Raw genomic sequence first — 16716 nt, forward strand, 5'->3', positions numbered from 1 at the left:
TTTTCTTAGTGTCCACCCCCTGGCTGCTGTAAAGTGTTGAATTTGAGTGATTCAATAAAAAAAGAACTGGGCATAAATGGTATTATAAGCGTGTCTGCTGTTATACTCTTAAAGTGTATTTATAATTGCGACGTGATTACAAGAATCAAATCAGACCAAATCCAAATAATGGCAGAGTAACAATAAGACTGTCGGGGTTTGTGTTGTGCGGATATCCGCAGTACTGTGTTTTATTTTTCACCATGATAAAACAATATCTTCAAACTCATAATAAAGTGAAATCAGATATGTGTCGGTGAGGGAGGACTGATCAGATCGAGTGAGCTGCCTACCTAGACAACATATCCCAGACAGAGACGAAGAGCTGTCAGTTCTTAATATTCAGTCGTTTCAGATGTTATATTTAATTATTACAATATTTTAAAACATTATGAGATATCTGTTAGTGTTTTTATTGATGCTACGACATAAGCACAGATAATATGCGGTCTACACGGGCAACTCGTTCACTCTGTCTTGAGACACATTTACAAAGTTGGTCTGTGTCAAAAGTGTACCCACTTTTGAAAGACACACTGTAAAAATAAGTGTAATTTTAACTGTAAAATTTGGTCAAAACGCTACGGGAAAAAACTGTTAATAGGTTAACAGTAAGTTCCCGTATGATATACAGGGAAAAACTGTAAAATACCTAACCAGACATTTCATGTAATTTTACAGTAAAATGCTGTTTTTACAAAGTTGGTCTGTGTCAAAAGTGTACCCACTTTTGAAAGACACACTGTAAAAATAAGTGTAATTTTAACTGTAAAATTTGGTCAAAACGCTACGGGAAAAAACTGTTAATAGGTTAACAGTAAGTTCCCGTATGATATACAGGGAAAAACTGTAAAATACCTAACCAGACATTTCATGTAATTTTACAGTAAAATGCTGTTAATTTGACAGTTTTTAGAAGTAAAAATAACAAATCAATGTATAATTTACAGTATATTCAGTCGTTTCAAATGTTATATTTAATTATTACAATATTTTAAAACATTATGAGATATCTGTTAGTGTTTTTATTGATGCTACGACATAAGCACAGATAATATGCGGTCTACACGGGCAACTCGTTCACTCTGTCTTGAGACACATTTACAAAGTTGGTCTGTGTCAAAAGTGTACCCACCTTTGCAAGACACACTGTAAAAATAAGTGTAATTTTAACTGTAAAATTGTGTAAAAACGCTACGGAAAAAAACTGTTAATAGGTTAACAGTAAGTTCCCGTACTATATACAGGGAAAAACTGTAAAATATCTAACCAGACATTTCATGTAATTTTACAGTAAAATGCTGTTAATTTGACAGTTTTTAGAAGTAAAAATAACAAATCAATGTATAATTTACAGTCAAAAACTGTAAACTGATATTCCCAGAATTCCCTGCATGACACTCCACATTTGAAAGTATTTTGTTTAAATAATCATGTTTTTTAAATAGTTTTTGTTATTAGTTATGTGTATTTGGGCTTTATGTTGCATCTTCTGTTGTTTAATGAAAGTTGAATGTATTATTTAAGTATCATGTGTGTTACCATGATGGTGTTTTGTGTTTGCATGAATGACTCGTGCACCTTCTATATATTAGTATATACTTCTGCTTGTGGCAAAGCTACTTGTGATGAGCTTTGATTCTTCATGTAGCTTTCTCTTTTACCACCTGCATTATTATGGTGGTTGTCAGTATGTTAAAGGTACAAAACAGATTTTAATAGCAGTGTGCATTGTTGAATTTACTGGTTTACATTCAGATTTTCTTGTTTGTAAATTACAGTTGCATACTGTAAAATTTACAGTTTTTGGCCGTAAATGTGTTTACTGTTTTTCCTGTATTTTTTACGAAGTTATTCTGGCAACCACAGCTGCCAAAATTATTTTGGAAAAACTACAGAATTTATTTTTACAGTGCATGCCCCTAAAAGGAGTGCATGCTGGCAATTAACTCTTTTGAGACATGCTCAAAAATAGGTTTTGAAATATGGTTCCCAAAAACCGTGGTCCAGTTTTGCAGCTCACTGACAGATCACTACGTTTTAAACCGTAACGCACTTTGTTTTGAGCACACCCAAATATGCTGTCTACATCAGTGTTGCCAATTTAGCAATTCTGTTGCTAGATTTAGCAACTTTTTCTTCCAAAAGCACCTAGCAACAAATGTAGCTTTGTTTTGAAATTTATTTGGCAGCTTTTAGCAACTTTTGATAAGTGACTCAAACGATAAAAAGGCACAATTTACCATTGAAACTACACAAAAAGAGGAAACCAAAGATGCCTAGCAGTACACACGCTACAGGAACTAAGTTAGCTGCTATTAGCAATTGTTTAATTTAATAGTAATAATAATAATTGAATACTGTTATTTTTCATTTATGAGACACTTTGTTTGTAGCTTGTACCTGTGAATGTTGATGAGTTAGTACACTGTAAGAAAAATATGCAGAAAAATGGAAAAAGTGCTAGTAACTTTCCAGGACATTATCCGTTTTGTGCCCCGAAAACACAAAATACAATGCGTAATTAAAAATGCAGGTACAAAAAGAAATCCAGAAAATTCCTTCATATTAACACAGTAGACTGTGCATGATTTTTTGTACTTTTCTTAGAGTGCAGCATTCTAGCTAACTACTAATAAACCGCTTTAAAGTATACAACTTAAATTGTAATCGTTCAAAAATGTGTACGTTTTCGATAATTCAATGAATTTAAAAATAGTTCTTTATATTTTAATATTATATTGTGCATTTATATTGCTACGAGCAACTCTAAATTAACATATATAATATATATATATATGTGTGTTTTTGCTGAGATTTGACAATTTTGCATAGTGGTTACGTAATGACGTCATCACGCAATGTCATCACAACGTAATTTAGCAACTTTTAGCAACAACTCAACCCTCCTTTAGCAACTTCCCCTGAGAATGAGTTGGCAACACTGGTCTACATAGACAGCTGGCTGTGATTTGAGACGGCGCCGCTGTTTATAGGGTCATCGTGTGTTGTGAGCTCATGCAGTCAAAACCTAAAGAAGAAGAAGAGCTCGTGCAGTTCACGCGGGGATCCACTCCTGCGCACAGCGATCCTTCCTCTCTCTCCTTCATCTTCATCATCGATACAGATGATTAAACACCCGCCTCTGTTTGTTTGCTGTTGCATTATTGTGCACGCGGCGTCAGAACTAGATGTCTAGCGCACTGAAGCCTCCCACTGAACGGGATTTTGAGAATGAGTTGGCAACACTGGTCTACATAGACAGCTGGCTGTGATTTGAGACGGCGCCGCTGTTTATAGGGTCATCGTGTGTTGTGAGCTCATGCAGTCAAAACCTAAAGAAGAAGAAGAGCTCGTGCAGTTCACGCGGGGATCCACTCCTGCGCACAGCGATCCTTCCTCTCTCTCTCCTTCATCTTCATCATCGATACAGATGATTAAACACCCGCCTCTGTTTGTTTGCTGTTGCATTATTGTGCACGCGGCGTCAGAACTAGATGTCTAGCGCACTGAAGCCTCCCACTGAACGGGATTAACGAGGACATCGGAAGGACGTTCTTAACGTTATAGTCCAAATGTTTTGAGTGGATTTGGTTTCATCGGAGCGCTTCTGAACCGCATTGGCGGAGTTGCAAGCTTTTTAAGACGCCAGCAGACTAAGCGAGATTTCTGGGCATGATGTCCACATGCCTCTGTGTGCTGTTGTGTTGAGGATAGACATCTGCAATGAGGGAGTTATCCAAACAAACATGTAAACCAAACACGCGGATCTTACTGCTTTCCCATCGTTTCGGATGCACGTGTTGGCGTTTCTAACGCAATGCATTTAAAACATTGAAGATTTCAATAAAACATGGAGATAAGAAAATGGTTCCTGGGTTGTGCAATGCTTCCTGCATCAGATCAGAGATGTTTCTTCAAGATCCAGCTGTCTCGTTTGGACGTTTGAATTCTGATTCACTTGTGTTGCTTTAAAGTTGTCTTTCATTGCTGGTGGGTAGATGACGGGCAACATGCATCTCGGGGTAGAGGAGCCCATCCGAGAGTGCCAGTACAATCAGATCTGCACACATAACTCCTCACCCATGGACACTCCACACACCAAGAAGAAGAAGATCAAAAGGAAATGGCAGGTTTTTCCTGGCCGAAATAAGTTTTACTGCAATGGCAGGCTCATGATGGCAAAGCAGACTGGGGTCTTCTATCTAACAATGGTTCTCATTTTGGTGACCAGTGGCCTCTTCTTTGCCTTTGAGTAAGTACATTGAACCAGTAGATTCAGTGTCTTCTCTCTACTCTAGACATTAGCACAAACGTTTATAGGCCACATACACGCTTAAAAATAAAGGTTATTTTCTGGCGTTTATGGGATAATGAAGAACCTTGAACACCTATGGAACCTCTGCGTTGCACACAAGGTTCTTTATAGTGGAACAAAAAAGGTCATTCACACGAACAAGAGATGGTTCCTTGGGGAACCCAAAAGGATTATTTAATGGCATTGCTGTGAACAAGAAGCTATATTTTTAGGAGTGTCCCATGAGAAAATACTACACTACTGAATCTGTGTGTTTTTTTTTTTTGTGAGATGAATTAATACATATTCATATTTATTTTAGAACTACAGTAACATCTTCTGATTTCTCTCAACATGGGGACAGGAGAGCTGTCAATCAATAAATTGAAAAAAAAAAAAGTAACTTGCGTTACTCATTTCAAAAAGTAACTTGGATATTCTCTTGTAAATTAAAAAGTAATGCATTACTTTACTAGTTACTTGAAAAAATTAATCTGATTACGTAACTCGCGTTACTTGTACCCCAACACTGGGTATGAATACAGAAATCATTCAATACCAATATTACCAACTGATACCATCGCTGTACACTACAGTACTGTTTTGTTTTTGAGTTTGAGGTGGTCATTATGATTACAGATGATAAAGTCCAAACATGCATAGTGCTTTCAAAATGTTATGACTTTTATCGCACATTCATGCACTAGACATTAATGTTGTAAATATACTCTAAAAAATGCTGGGTTGTTTCAACCCAATGTTGGGTCAAACATGGACTAACCCAACTGTTGGGTTAAAAAGCTAATTTAAAAATGTAACCAAAATTTAACCCAACAGTTGGGTTAGTCCATATTTGACCCAGCATATTTTAGTGTATGCAAACACAAGCAATTTTTTTTAAATCTGTGAGACCATAACTAGCTTTGAAAGTTCTGTGTAGGTCCCTCTTCTTGATTACGCTTGATAAAGAGTTGCCGTGTTCTGTGCCTCATTTATACCTGGACATTTGAGTGAGCAGCAATTGAATGTGGTCTGGGATCCTGAAGTGCAGTTCCACTCAAGCCAGTGCAGTAATTTAGACCCTCTCACTAAGACTGAAGGACATTTACAAGTGGTAAATCTGGTGTAATAGAATTACTTCAGTCCACGTAACTTCCAACACACTGCAGCTGCAAGGAACCCCTTGTGTTTTTAAGTTAGGTGAAGTTTAACTAAGCCAGAGTCGAAACTATTGACGGATAACATTTGGATTCCTGACATTTCCGAAGATCTTCAGACAAGAGAGCCTTGTGCTCAGCGCTTTTTTGGTTTTTTTTTGCATTACTCGAAGCATGTTTGCCTGTAAGCCTCCACTGGTTGTTAGAGAATCTCTCAGTGTGATCCTTAGGCGGCTGCTTTGGAGAAGGGGACGTGTGGAGCGGAGATTTTCCAGTGTCCCATCCCCCATCATCACCGAGCCCCATACATTCCATACCACAACTTCCAAAACATAGTCGTGGTGCTGCACTTGTTTCCATGGCGACGGTTTCCCTTTCCCGATCTTTGTGGTCTTTTGGAACAGCCTGTGTCTCCTAGGAAACAACGTGACGACCCAGCCCACAGTTGTATTTTTCTTTGCTCTAGGGTTAGTCTTGTCGTGCTTTTTGAAACGATTATAAAGTCATTACAGAGGTTTTGTGATCCATTGAACACCGATAGCTGAAACCACAGACAGAAACACATTAGTGGTGAAAGGCAGTTGGTTTGTTGCGCAGTTCAGCACAAAATGTTTACTCCTAAATCATTTCAAGCAAAGAATGATGGTTAGATTGAATGCAAAACACCCTTTTGAATGCATTCAGCTCGTGTATCATAAGCAGGAATAAAATCAGGAAATGGATCAAGCACTAAGACTAAGTGAAATGAAAGCAGTATGCAGAGTTTAAACTAGTTTGCAGAGAGTTATATCACGCCTCTTTCTAGTATCCCTGCACATAAATGCATCATAAAATTATCATGTTTACTACACTCTAAAAATGCTGGGTTATTCCAACCCAACATTGGGTCAAATATGGACTAACCCAGCTGTTGGGTTAAAGTTTTAAATTAAAGTTTTAACCCAAAAGTTGGGTTAGTCCATATTTGACCCAACGTTGGGTTGAAACAACCCAGCATTTTTTAGAGTGTAGCTTAACATGGTCATGAAGTTGAACATTTTATATATAACTTTCGATACAAGTAATTATTAGTAGTTATACAAGTAACCGATTTTATCAAACTAGCCTTATATGTAAATTAGTTGAAAGAATTTATGCTTTTATTCAGCAAGGATGCATTAAATTGATCAAAAATGACTTTAAAGAGATGAAAAAAACGTATCATGGTTTCCACAATGATAATAAGCAGCAACATTTTCAAATTTGATAAGATGTTTTTTGAGCATGTGACACTGAAGCCTGGAGTAATGATGCTGGAAATTCAGCTTTGCATCACAGGAATAAATTACATTTTAAAATGTATTAAAATATAAAATGGCTATTTAAAATTGTAATATTTAATAATATTACTGTTTTTGACTATTTTTGATCAAAGAAATGCAGCCTTGCTAAGCGTAAGATACTTTTTCAAAAGATAGATAGATAGATAGATAGATGGATAGACAGATAGATGATTGATAGCTAGATAGATTATTGATAGATAGATGATAGATAGATAGTGTTACGGGGCTGACAAGACTTGAGACGTGCAGATCCATGTGCAAGCTATTTATTAGCAGAAGACAGAGACGTGGTCATAGAACAGGCATGGGTCAGAGAATGGCAGACAGGTATAAGGCGGGCAAGATACAAGAAGAAACCTAAGGCTAGCGGTCAACGATCGGCAAACAGAATCAAAGGGGCGAGACTAGAGGGATAAGTCCAGGTACAAGGCAAGGTCCAGAAAATAAAATACAATAAAAACTTACCAATTCCAAACTTTTGAACAGTAATGCATAATGTTTTAGTCGTGTGGCTATACTTCTACAACAATGTGTAGTTTTTGTTTTCTTTATCCCAGTGTAGCGGTTTGTTCCATTGTCAATAGTATTAGAAGTGGTAATCGATATCACAAATGCTGTCCATTATGCATATTGAACCTGAACATTCCTATAAAGAGAAAATAATATTATGCAATCCTCTGAACATTTGTCTCTTGATAAAAATACATACATATAGAACAAACAATGTGGAATGGGATACAAATCAATTTTGAGTTTCTTGACATCTCTCAATTCAGCAGCACTGTTTCTGTAGTCTAGCCTTTAGACTTTTTGAGTTCAGAAACCTCAATCTCCATTTATACAATGTGACTTGATAATAGACTGGAACTCTTGCCGTGGTGAGAGTCCTTGTGTGTCAGGATGCAGCGACCCTGTAACCTCTCAGTCTGTCATAACAACCTCAAAACTGTTCCTTGGAGACCACTTCACAAGGAATCTTTAGAGCTGTAAAGCTGATAGTGACATTAGAAGCAGTGGTACACACAATATAGCATTCTTAAAAGGTCCCTCGGGCGATTGCTATTTTAACATGCTATAGTCGATAGCATCTGACCATTTTGGCTAATTTAATTGCTCTGCCTAGTTGTGCTTAGCCAATTTAGCAGCCATCAGATTGCAGTGCAGACCATTTTAAAATGTTTATGTCTTGGAGTCTGAATACCATTAGATATTATGGCAGGCAGATATTGGGCCTTGTACCACAGACCATTTGCTTATGCTTCGAAACAGATGGTGGTACATTTCATTAACTTCTAAGTGTACAAAACAGCTAATTGGGATCAATTTTTGTATAGTTCTATCCCAAATCCCCCAAAAATGCATTAGATATAGATTATTATCTTGTAGCTTATTCACACTGTTATTTTATCACTCCTGTGTTTGATACCAAGCTGACTATCACTTTGGATAAAAGCGTCTGCTAAATGCATAAATGTAAATATATTGTCTATTATTATTTATTATATAACATATGGGTAACAGTTTATTTTAAAGTGACGTAGTTACACGTTACATGTACTTACCTATAGTAATAACAGTAAATTATGCATAATTACAAGTAACTAAACCTAACCATAACCATAACCCTATATAAGTACATGTGGTTAATTAATGACATTATCTTGAATTTGGGGGGTATTTTTATTCATTTTGGTGGCCCCAAGCCCCAGATTTTGTTTTTGTTTTTGTAAGTACACTGTAAAAACTTCACCTTAAAATAAAGTGTGGCCAACCGATGTTCTTGTCCACAGCACCCGGCACAACTATTAAAATAACTGTACACATCCGAGACTAAATTTCTAGCTGAAGAATGCATTTGCTTAATAGAATATGATTTTAATTAGTAGTGGTAAACTATATTGGCCAGAGTAATAAATCAGCCCATATTTGGCCATTTTTATATGATCAGTATTGGCTAATAACTGTGTTTGCTCAGCTGGTTTTAAACTGGCATTGGATTTCCTTTATCAGATCCAGAATCTACCAACAGCCTTGTAAATGAATAATTCACAATTTCTGTTTGAAAGTTTTTGGTGAATTTTCAGAAAACATTCTATAAGACAAGTAAGATCAAATTTTTGCAACTATTTGTCTGTAATAATCTGCATTAGCCCGTATCTCATATATGTGACCCTGGACCACAAAACCAGTCATAAGGGTCCATTTTTTGAAATTGAGATTTATACATCATCTGACAGCTGAATAAATAAGTTTTCCATTGATGTGCTAGAATAGGACAATATTTGGCTGAGAAACACCTATTTGAATAATCTGGAATCTGAGGGTGCAAGAAAATCAAAATACTGAGAAAATCACCAAATGAAGTTGTCCAAATGAAGTCTTTAGCAATGCATATTACTAATCAAAGCTAGAATAGGACAATATTTGGCTGAGAAACACCTATTTGAATAATCTGGAATCTGAGGGTGCAAGAAAATCAAAATACTGAGAAAATCACCAAATGAAGTTGTCCAAATGAAGTCTTTAGCAATGCATATTACTAATCAAAAATTAAGTTTTGATGTATTTACAGTAGGAAATTTACTAAATATCTTCATGGAACATGATCTTTACTTAATATCCTAATGATTTTTGGCATAAAAGAAAAATATATCATTTTGACCCATACAATGTTTTTTTGGCTATTGCTACAAATATACCCAAGTGACTTAAGAATGGTTTTGTGGTCCAGGGTCACATATATCGGTCATATGTGAGCTATTTGTAGGCTGTTGTAGACTAACCAATTGCAGAGTCAAGTCAAGTCACCTTTATTTATATAGCTCTTTTAACAATACAGATTGTCAAAGCAGCCTTAAAGTATAGACAGGGGAAGTGTTTCCTATGCTTTTTTGAATCAATCATTATTTTTGCAGTGCTATTTTGGTGACGCTTACACTCTGACAATGATATCTACAATATATCACAACTAAAGTATTTATTACATTGTAATAACATTGTTATAATGTTATTACATAGCAGACTGACTGTAAATGCTTTTGTTTTTGCTACAGCCAAAAGACAGGATGATTTAAAAAAAGAGGTCTTGACAGTTTTGCATGATCATGAGCGTATGTTTGTTGCTTCCCCTTCACATCTCATGTATTTACTACTGGTGGAATTTACTAGCAATACAATACCTTCACAGCCAGTTGTTCCGCTCCCTCTTTTCCAGCTGCCCATTCCTGGCATCAAACCTGACTCCTGCCATTCCGGCCATCGGAGGAGTGCTGTTCGTCTTTGTGATGGGAATGCTGCTCCGGGCGAGCTTCAGCGACCCGGGCGTCCTGCCCAGGGCCACACCAGAGGAAGCAGCCGACATTGAGAGGCAGATAGGTGGGAGGAACTGCCAAGATGATCGCTCTTCCTGTCTGTCTTTCCTCGTTCTGTTCTTTTCACATTGAGCTGAATATGCAGCCTCCGGTTGCAGGTCTGTGGAGTGCGCGACAGAGAATTCTCAGAGTAAAAGGAGCTCGAGAACATTTGATGTTATTCTCTCCTCTCGTTTGACATGAATAATGCATGCTCTCTCAGGTTTGCTGTCAGCCCAGAGTAATATCAAATCTGCTGAAATATTCATCCCTAGCAAAGATTCACTGTCTCTCAGAGTATTTGTTGATGTTATTCTGTCTGATAGTTTAATCAGTCTAGAGTTAATGGTTGTTCATAGGTTGGTTTGGATATTATTAAAGGGCCAGCAAGGAACGCACCTGAAGATTTAATGGCAATTTCTTACTACATTCAGAATTTAACGGTGAAATCACTGCAGGCCAAGCCATTTTATACCATAACACTACAAATTAGTGGACATTTTCCACAGTGTGCATGTTGATTTCATTCGCTCGCGTATAAATTTGCTGTTTATAATTGAATGGAGTGACTGCTATAATGAGTTTGCTGGTCTCTCATTTAGGGGCCGTTTACACGACAACGTTTTCAGCCAAAAACGGGAAACTTTTTATGCGTTTTGCCTGTTTGTTTACACGACAACGGCGTTTTGGGGACTGAAAACGCATATTTTTGAAAACGGGTTTCAAAGTGCAAGTTTTTGAAAACGGCACCGTTATCGTTTCCGTGTAAACACTCAATATGGGAATCTTTGAAAACGGTGACGTCATGCGCGTGCGCAGTATGTGTTAGGTATGTAGACATGCGCAGTACGTGTCGATTTTAAAGGCAAGCGCGAACAAACATACACAACAATGGCGGAGTATTTGGTACTATTGTTGCTGTTTAAGACTTTACTAATTCTTCTCCAGCAAAGTGTGGATGTACTTCACCAATATTACAACCAACAGTGGAGACGCATCATATACAACATAAAATCGTCACTTCTCTACAGGTACGGTTTACTAGCAAGGTGACAGCGCCAACTACTGGCCTGGCATACGTAGCACAGCGTTTTTGGCCGTTTTCGTGGATATGTGTAAATGCAAATCATTTTGAAAACGTTGATGTGTATATGTGAAACTTTTTAAAAACGCAAGGGAAAAACTTTTCAATTTTTGACTACACCGTTGTTGTGTAAACTTGGACTGAGACTGAATTTAGTGGGCTCCACAGGTGAGAAATTGAAATTACTGGTCCTGAGCCAAGTGCACTTTAGCTCAGGTTTGTCAGTTCGGGATTTGGAGTTATGTGTCCCTGCTGTTCGTATGAATAATGTAGTAGCAAGTAAACACTACTGTGAGGCCCAGCGGCGCTGTGTGCTGCTTAGAAGATGCATAGCGTGTTGAGGGTCACATAAGATGGGAACCCATTAAAACAATAGTTCACTCAAAATGAAAATTGTCATAATTTATCCTTACTTTCACCCTTAAAGCCCATGTGAATTTACACCACTGAGGCCAAATTCCATTGGTTCTTGTGTATCTTGTGACCAAACATCATTGCCATCAATAGTGCATTTACTACTGTTTAAAAGATTTTGTTTTATATTTTGAAAGAAGTCTCTCATGCTCACCAAGGCTGCATTTATTTGAGTAGAAGTACAGTTAAAACAGTAATATTGTCAAATATTCTTACAATGTTAAATAACCGTTTTAATATATTTTAAAATGATATTTATTCCTGTAGTGGCAAAGCTGAATTTTCAGCAGTCGTTACTCTAGTCTTCGGTGTTCAGTAATGATTCTAATATGCTGATTTGGTGGTCACATTTCTTATTATTATCAATGGTGAAAGCAGTTGTTCTGCTTAATATTTTTGTGAAAACTGAAACATTTTTTCAGGATCTAATTGAAATATATATATTTTTTGTAGCAATGCAAAAGACCTTTCTGTCACTTTTGATCAAGTTAATCAATACTTGCTGAATAAAGCTGCAGTTCAGAGAAATATTTTTTATTTTTTTTGCGCAATAACGCAAAAAACTTTTTTAACCCAAAGCTATCATTTGTCGTTATAAAACTTACTTTTGATAGTTGATAGTTTTGTAATGCATTAATAGTGAACATTTTTTATTTATTTTTGTGTCTAATAATTTATAAATTTTTTATAATATGGTTTTGAATAAAGGTCAAGTCAGGATTTTTGGTCACACTTTATTTTAAGGTCCAGTTATCGCCATTAACAAACCATTATCTACAACTTTTGCCTCAAATTTTGCCTAATTTGCGGCTTATTAATAGTTAGTAAGGTAGTTGTTAAGTTTAGGTATTGGGTAGGAGTAGGGATGTAGAATATGCTCATGCAGAATATGTGCTTTATAAGTACTAATAAACAGCCAAAATGTTAATAATAGGCATGCAAATTTTTCAGGATCAGTATCTGTGACATGCTGCCAATTGATGCTTCATTTAGTAAAAACAATAATGCATGTATAATGGATGTCTATAGGCCAAGACGAAATCACCAATTGATAAATGTTGCGGTTTTGAAAGTACAGCCACAAAACATTACAGTATATACACAAGTTATATGCACACTCATACGCTGTATGAAGTAATAGGATTTAGACAACTCATCTAGCATTTAAACCCTCTGAAACGCCTTCTTCCGTTGCAAGTGCTCTTCTGTAAATACCAATTTTGTTTTTACACACTGAAGGACACGTCTAAATTATTTTCTGTTTTCTATTTCGCAGATCTTTAAACTGCCATAGCATAGAAGAGATTTCCTCTTCCATCTGTTTTTACATTTTCTGCAAGATTGGATGTCTGAATCGGTCTGTTCTGATTTCACAGATGCAACCAACGGCCCGAGCGGCCCAGGCTACAGGCCACCACCCCGGACCAGAGAGGTGCTCATTAACGGTCAAACAGTCAAACTAAAATACTGTTTCACCTGCAAGATCTTCCGACCGCCGCGGGCCTCGCACTGCAGCCTGTGTGACAACTGCGTGGGTAAGAGTCTGTGTATACTCTGTGTGTCTGCAAATACGTTTATATAATAGTCAAGAAGAGCTAACATATGATTTTCCTGGCTGTGCGTTTCTCCTCAGAGAGATTTGATCATCACTGCCCGTGGGTGGGCAACTGCGTGGGGAGGAGGAACTATCGCTTCTTCTACCTGTTCATCCTCTCACTCTCCTTCCTCACCATCTTCATCTTCGCCTTCGTCATCACGCATGTAATACTGAGTAAGAGTGCCGATCGCCTACTTTCTTATATAACTTCACCCTTCAGTCCCAAAACACATGACAGATCTTATCGCACCTTGTCTTATTTAACAGTGTTCAGCAAAACAACTCAGTGTTTTTGTTTTTTCCAAGCCAGGATTTGACAGCTTGGGGTTTTTAGGATTGTAATAGAAATGGCTTTTGATTACAATAGATAATATGTGGATTACCACTTGGTCTTGCATATTTGTGTAGTTTATTGCTGATGCAACCAGTCGGTCAAGTCAAGTCAAATTTATTCGCATAGCGCTTTTCACACACATTGTTTCAAAGCAGCTTTAAAGAAAATCATGATTTTAGTGTTCATACTATCTCAATATCTTCATGCATTTAGCAGATTATTTAGCTGGTAAAAAATATGCATTTGCATTTTGTGATAATTAATCAAGCTGTTGAGATTTGATGTATGGGACATGTCGGGCATACTGCCTGTTTTTGTATAATTATATAATAAAAAATTAGCCAGTTGTAGTATACATTGCTTTACGTTAGTACACATGTAAAGTTGGATATAATATGTATGCAATTTTATATAGAGTTTATGTCATTGCAATTTGCATTACGTAGTGATATAAACAATCACGCAGCTGAGATTTGATATGTAGTATACATTACTTTTATGTGAGTATACTGTATTTATGCAGGAAAAATAGGATGCACTATGTATCCAACTTTTAATATATTGCTGGACAGTAATATAGTTACATTTTTCAATGGTATAGAACATATAGCTTTTACTGTACTGAAAGTGAACTGGATGTATCTGGGTAAAGTTGGATATACTTAAAGCAGTTATATAATTTGTTATAAATTTATTAATTAGCCTAAATTATTAATTCGTTATGTTGTGATATTGAAAATGATGAAACCTGTGAGATTGTGATTTGGTGTAGTGACAATTGTAGTACAGGGTTAAAAATGTTGATCATATTGCAGAACCTTCTGCTTGTTTTATATGGCTGGCAACAGTTTTTGTCTTCTCAGTGCAACTAGGCAAAATGAAGCTCATTTACATAATCAAATATAATGATTATTTCTAGAAAGAACTTTTAAAGGGCAGAGTCCCATGTAACAGTCATATTCAGTGTTTGGAGTAATGCATTACGAGTAGCGCGAGTTATGTAATCAGATTACTTTTTCAAGTGACTAGTAAGTAACACACTGCTTTTAAATGTACAAAAAATATCTGAGTTACTTTTTCAAATAAGTAATGCCAGCCACTTTGTTTTCTCTTTTACTTACTGACCGCTCTCCTGTCTCCATGTTGAGAGAAATCGTGAGTAATGGTGCGTTCAAATCATGTCGGATAGATCATATTCACGAGTTGAACGCACATGAACGCCACCACAAAGTCGTTATTACGAGTGGGGAAACTCGAAATTTTCTTTTCCGAGTTGTGGGCGTGTCAATAAGAAACATGGCAGAATCGATGGATGTTTAACGTCTAACGGTAAATTTTTGTTTAAATTGATAGTTTTTATGAAGTTTTGATGCGATACAAATTAAAGTGGCTTCATAAATTACTTTTTAAAAATGTTAAAAACGCAAAACACACCTAATGCAAATTTTTTGCTCTTCATTTTCTATAAGCAGAGTTAACAGACCCCTTTGTATTTTCTTGTAATTTATTAAAAGAAGGTACACTGCCATCTTGTGCCGACTAAACTGACTTGAACGCACCTGACCTCGTAATTATGACTTGTCTACTCGTAAGTACGAACGTCCCAGGAGGACTTGAATGCAGCATTGTGCAGTGAAGTGCAGTGACGTTGTGTGCGCTGTGTGAACATGATTGTACTGTAGTTCTAGACTAAATGTGAACATGCATTTACTCATCTCACCTGCACAAAAACAGATTCAGTATTCCTCAAAATCAATATACAGTGGGGAAAAAAAGTATTTAGTCAGCCACCAATTGTGCAAGTTCTCCCACTTAAAAAGATGAGAGAGGCCTGTAATTTTCATCATAGGTATACCTCAACTATGAGAGACAAAATGAGAAAAAAAATCCAGAAAATCACATTGTAGGATTTTTAAAGAATTTATTTGCAAATTATGGTCGAAAATAAGTATTTGGTCAATAACAAAATTTCATCTCAATACTTTGTTATAGGGCCAGAAATCTTGCTTGTTTGTAGGTGACCAAATACTTATTGTACCGAGGAATTTACCAATTAATTCTTTAAAAATCCTACAATGTGATTTTCTGGATTTTTTTTTCTCATTTTGTCTCTCATAGTTGAGGTATACCTATGATGAAAATTACAGGCCTCTCTCATCTTTTTAAGTGGGAGAACTTGCACAATTGGTGGCTGACTAAATACTTTTTTGCCCCACTGTATATCAGTGAAATGCAAACTTAGAATATGACACAAACCTGCAGTAATTAGATATGGTAAATAACACAAATATCCTTTAAGTATTTTATCCCGTTTTATTAAGAAAGAAAACATCAAAGTAGGTACACCACAGCTCCAGAGATGGAGAAGTATTTAATTATGTTCTCACCACAGGTGACATTTCGAGCTTAAACGTTCTTCATCCCGTTTTATTAACCAATGTCTTTAGTGCTGACCTTCGATGATCCAATTCAACCATACTAATAAGCAAATTTTTTTTTTAAATTGCTGAAGAGTGTTAAACTTTCTTCTATTGCGTCCTATTCTTCATTTAATCCAGAATGGCAGCACAGCTGTAAGGTTTGTTTGAGCTGTGCTTTCTACTGTACAGACATGAATTTACATTTCCTTCAGCCTGAGGCTTATTCATTTCACTTTTGGTGTGAAAGGGCTTTTACTTGTGCCAAAAATAGAACTTTTATATTAAAAACAAACGAGCAAGCCCAGCCCAGATGAGAAAAAGTAACATAACACATTACTTTCTATAAAAATCAACTAAGTATCGCAATTAGTTACTTTTTAGGGAGTAACACAATATTGTAATGCATTACTTTTAAAAGTAACTTACCCAAAACTGGTCATATTCAACTTGTTTCTCTTACAAAACATTTCAGAATTAAAAAAAAAAATTTGGCACCAAAATGCCCCTTTAAGACCTAGTACTGGTTCTTCGTCACTGTAGTGTATGGTTCAGCTTCCCACCATTGATCGGCTCCTCCTCTCGGCTGTTGACTGGCAGGAGGAAACCATGAGGCCGCTGACAAAGCAGTTTCCTCCCTGGGCGAAGTGATGGAGAGCTCAGTGCTGTTTACTGCACAGAACTGATGAATCGGGCCGTGAGGGC

General features: G+C 36.6%; 1 protein-coding gene across 2 annotated transcripts in view; it reads left to right on the plus strand.

The window, feature by feature from the left end:
* Positions 1–3272: 3272 nt before the first annotated feature.
* Positions 3273–16716, plus strand: part of zdhhc14 (zinc finger DHHC-type palmitoyltransferase 14) — a 34018-nt gene continuing 20574 nt past the window's right edge. For both annotated transcript variants that reach the window (XM_016244314.1, XM_016244315.1), the window contains exons 1-4: positions 3273–4294; positions 10030–10190; positions 13040–13198; positions 13297–13434. In XM_016244314.1, the coding sequence (XP_016099800.1) occupies positions 4041–4294; positions 10030–10190; positions 13040–13198; positions 13297–13434 (712 nt within the window). In that variant the 5' untranslated portion in view covers positions 3273–4040. The remainder of the gene's footprint in view (positions 4295–10029; positions 10191–13039; positions 13199–13296; positions 13435–16716) is intronic.

The sequence above is a fragment of the Sinocyclocheilus grahami genome, unplaced genomic scaffold (assembly GCF_001515645.1).
Source record: "Sinocyclocheilus grahami isolate Dianchi unplaced genomic scaffold, SAMN03320097.WGS_v1.1 scaffold714.1, whole genome shotgun sequence".
Taxonomy (NCBI): Eukaryota; Metazoa; Chordata; class Actinopteri; order Cypriniformes; family Cyprinidae; genus Sinocyclocheilus; species Sinocyclocheilus grahami.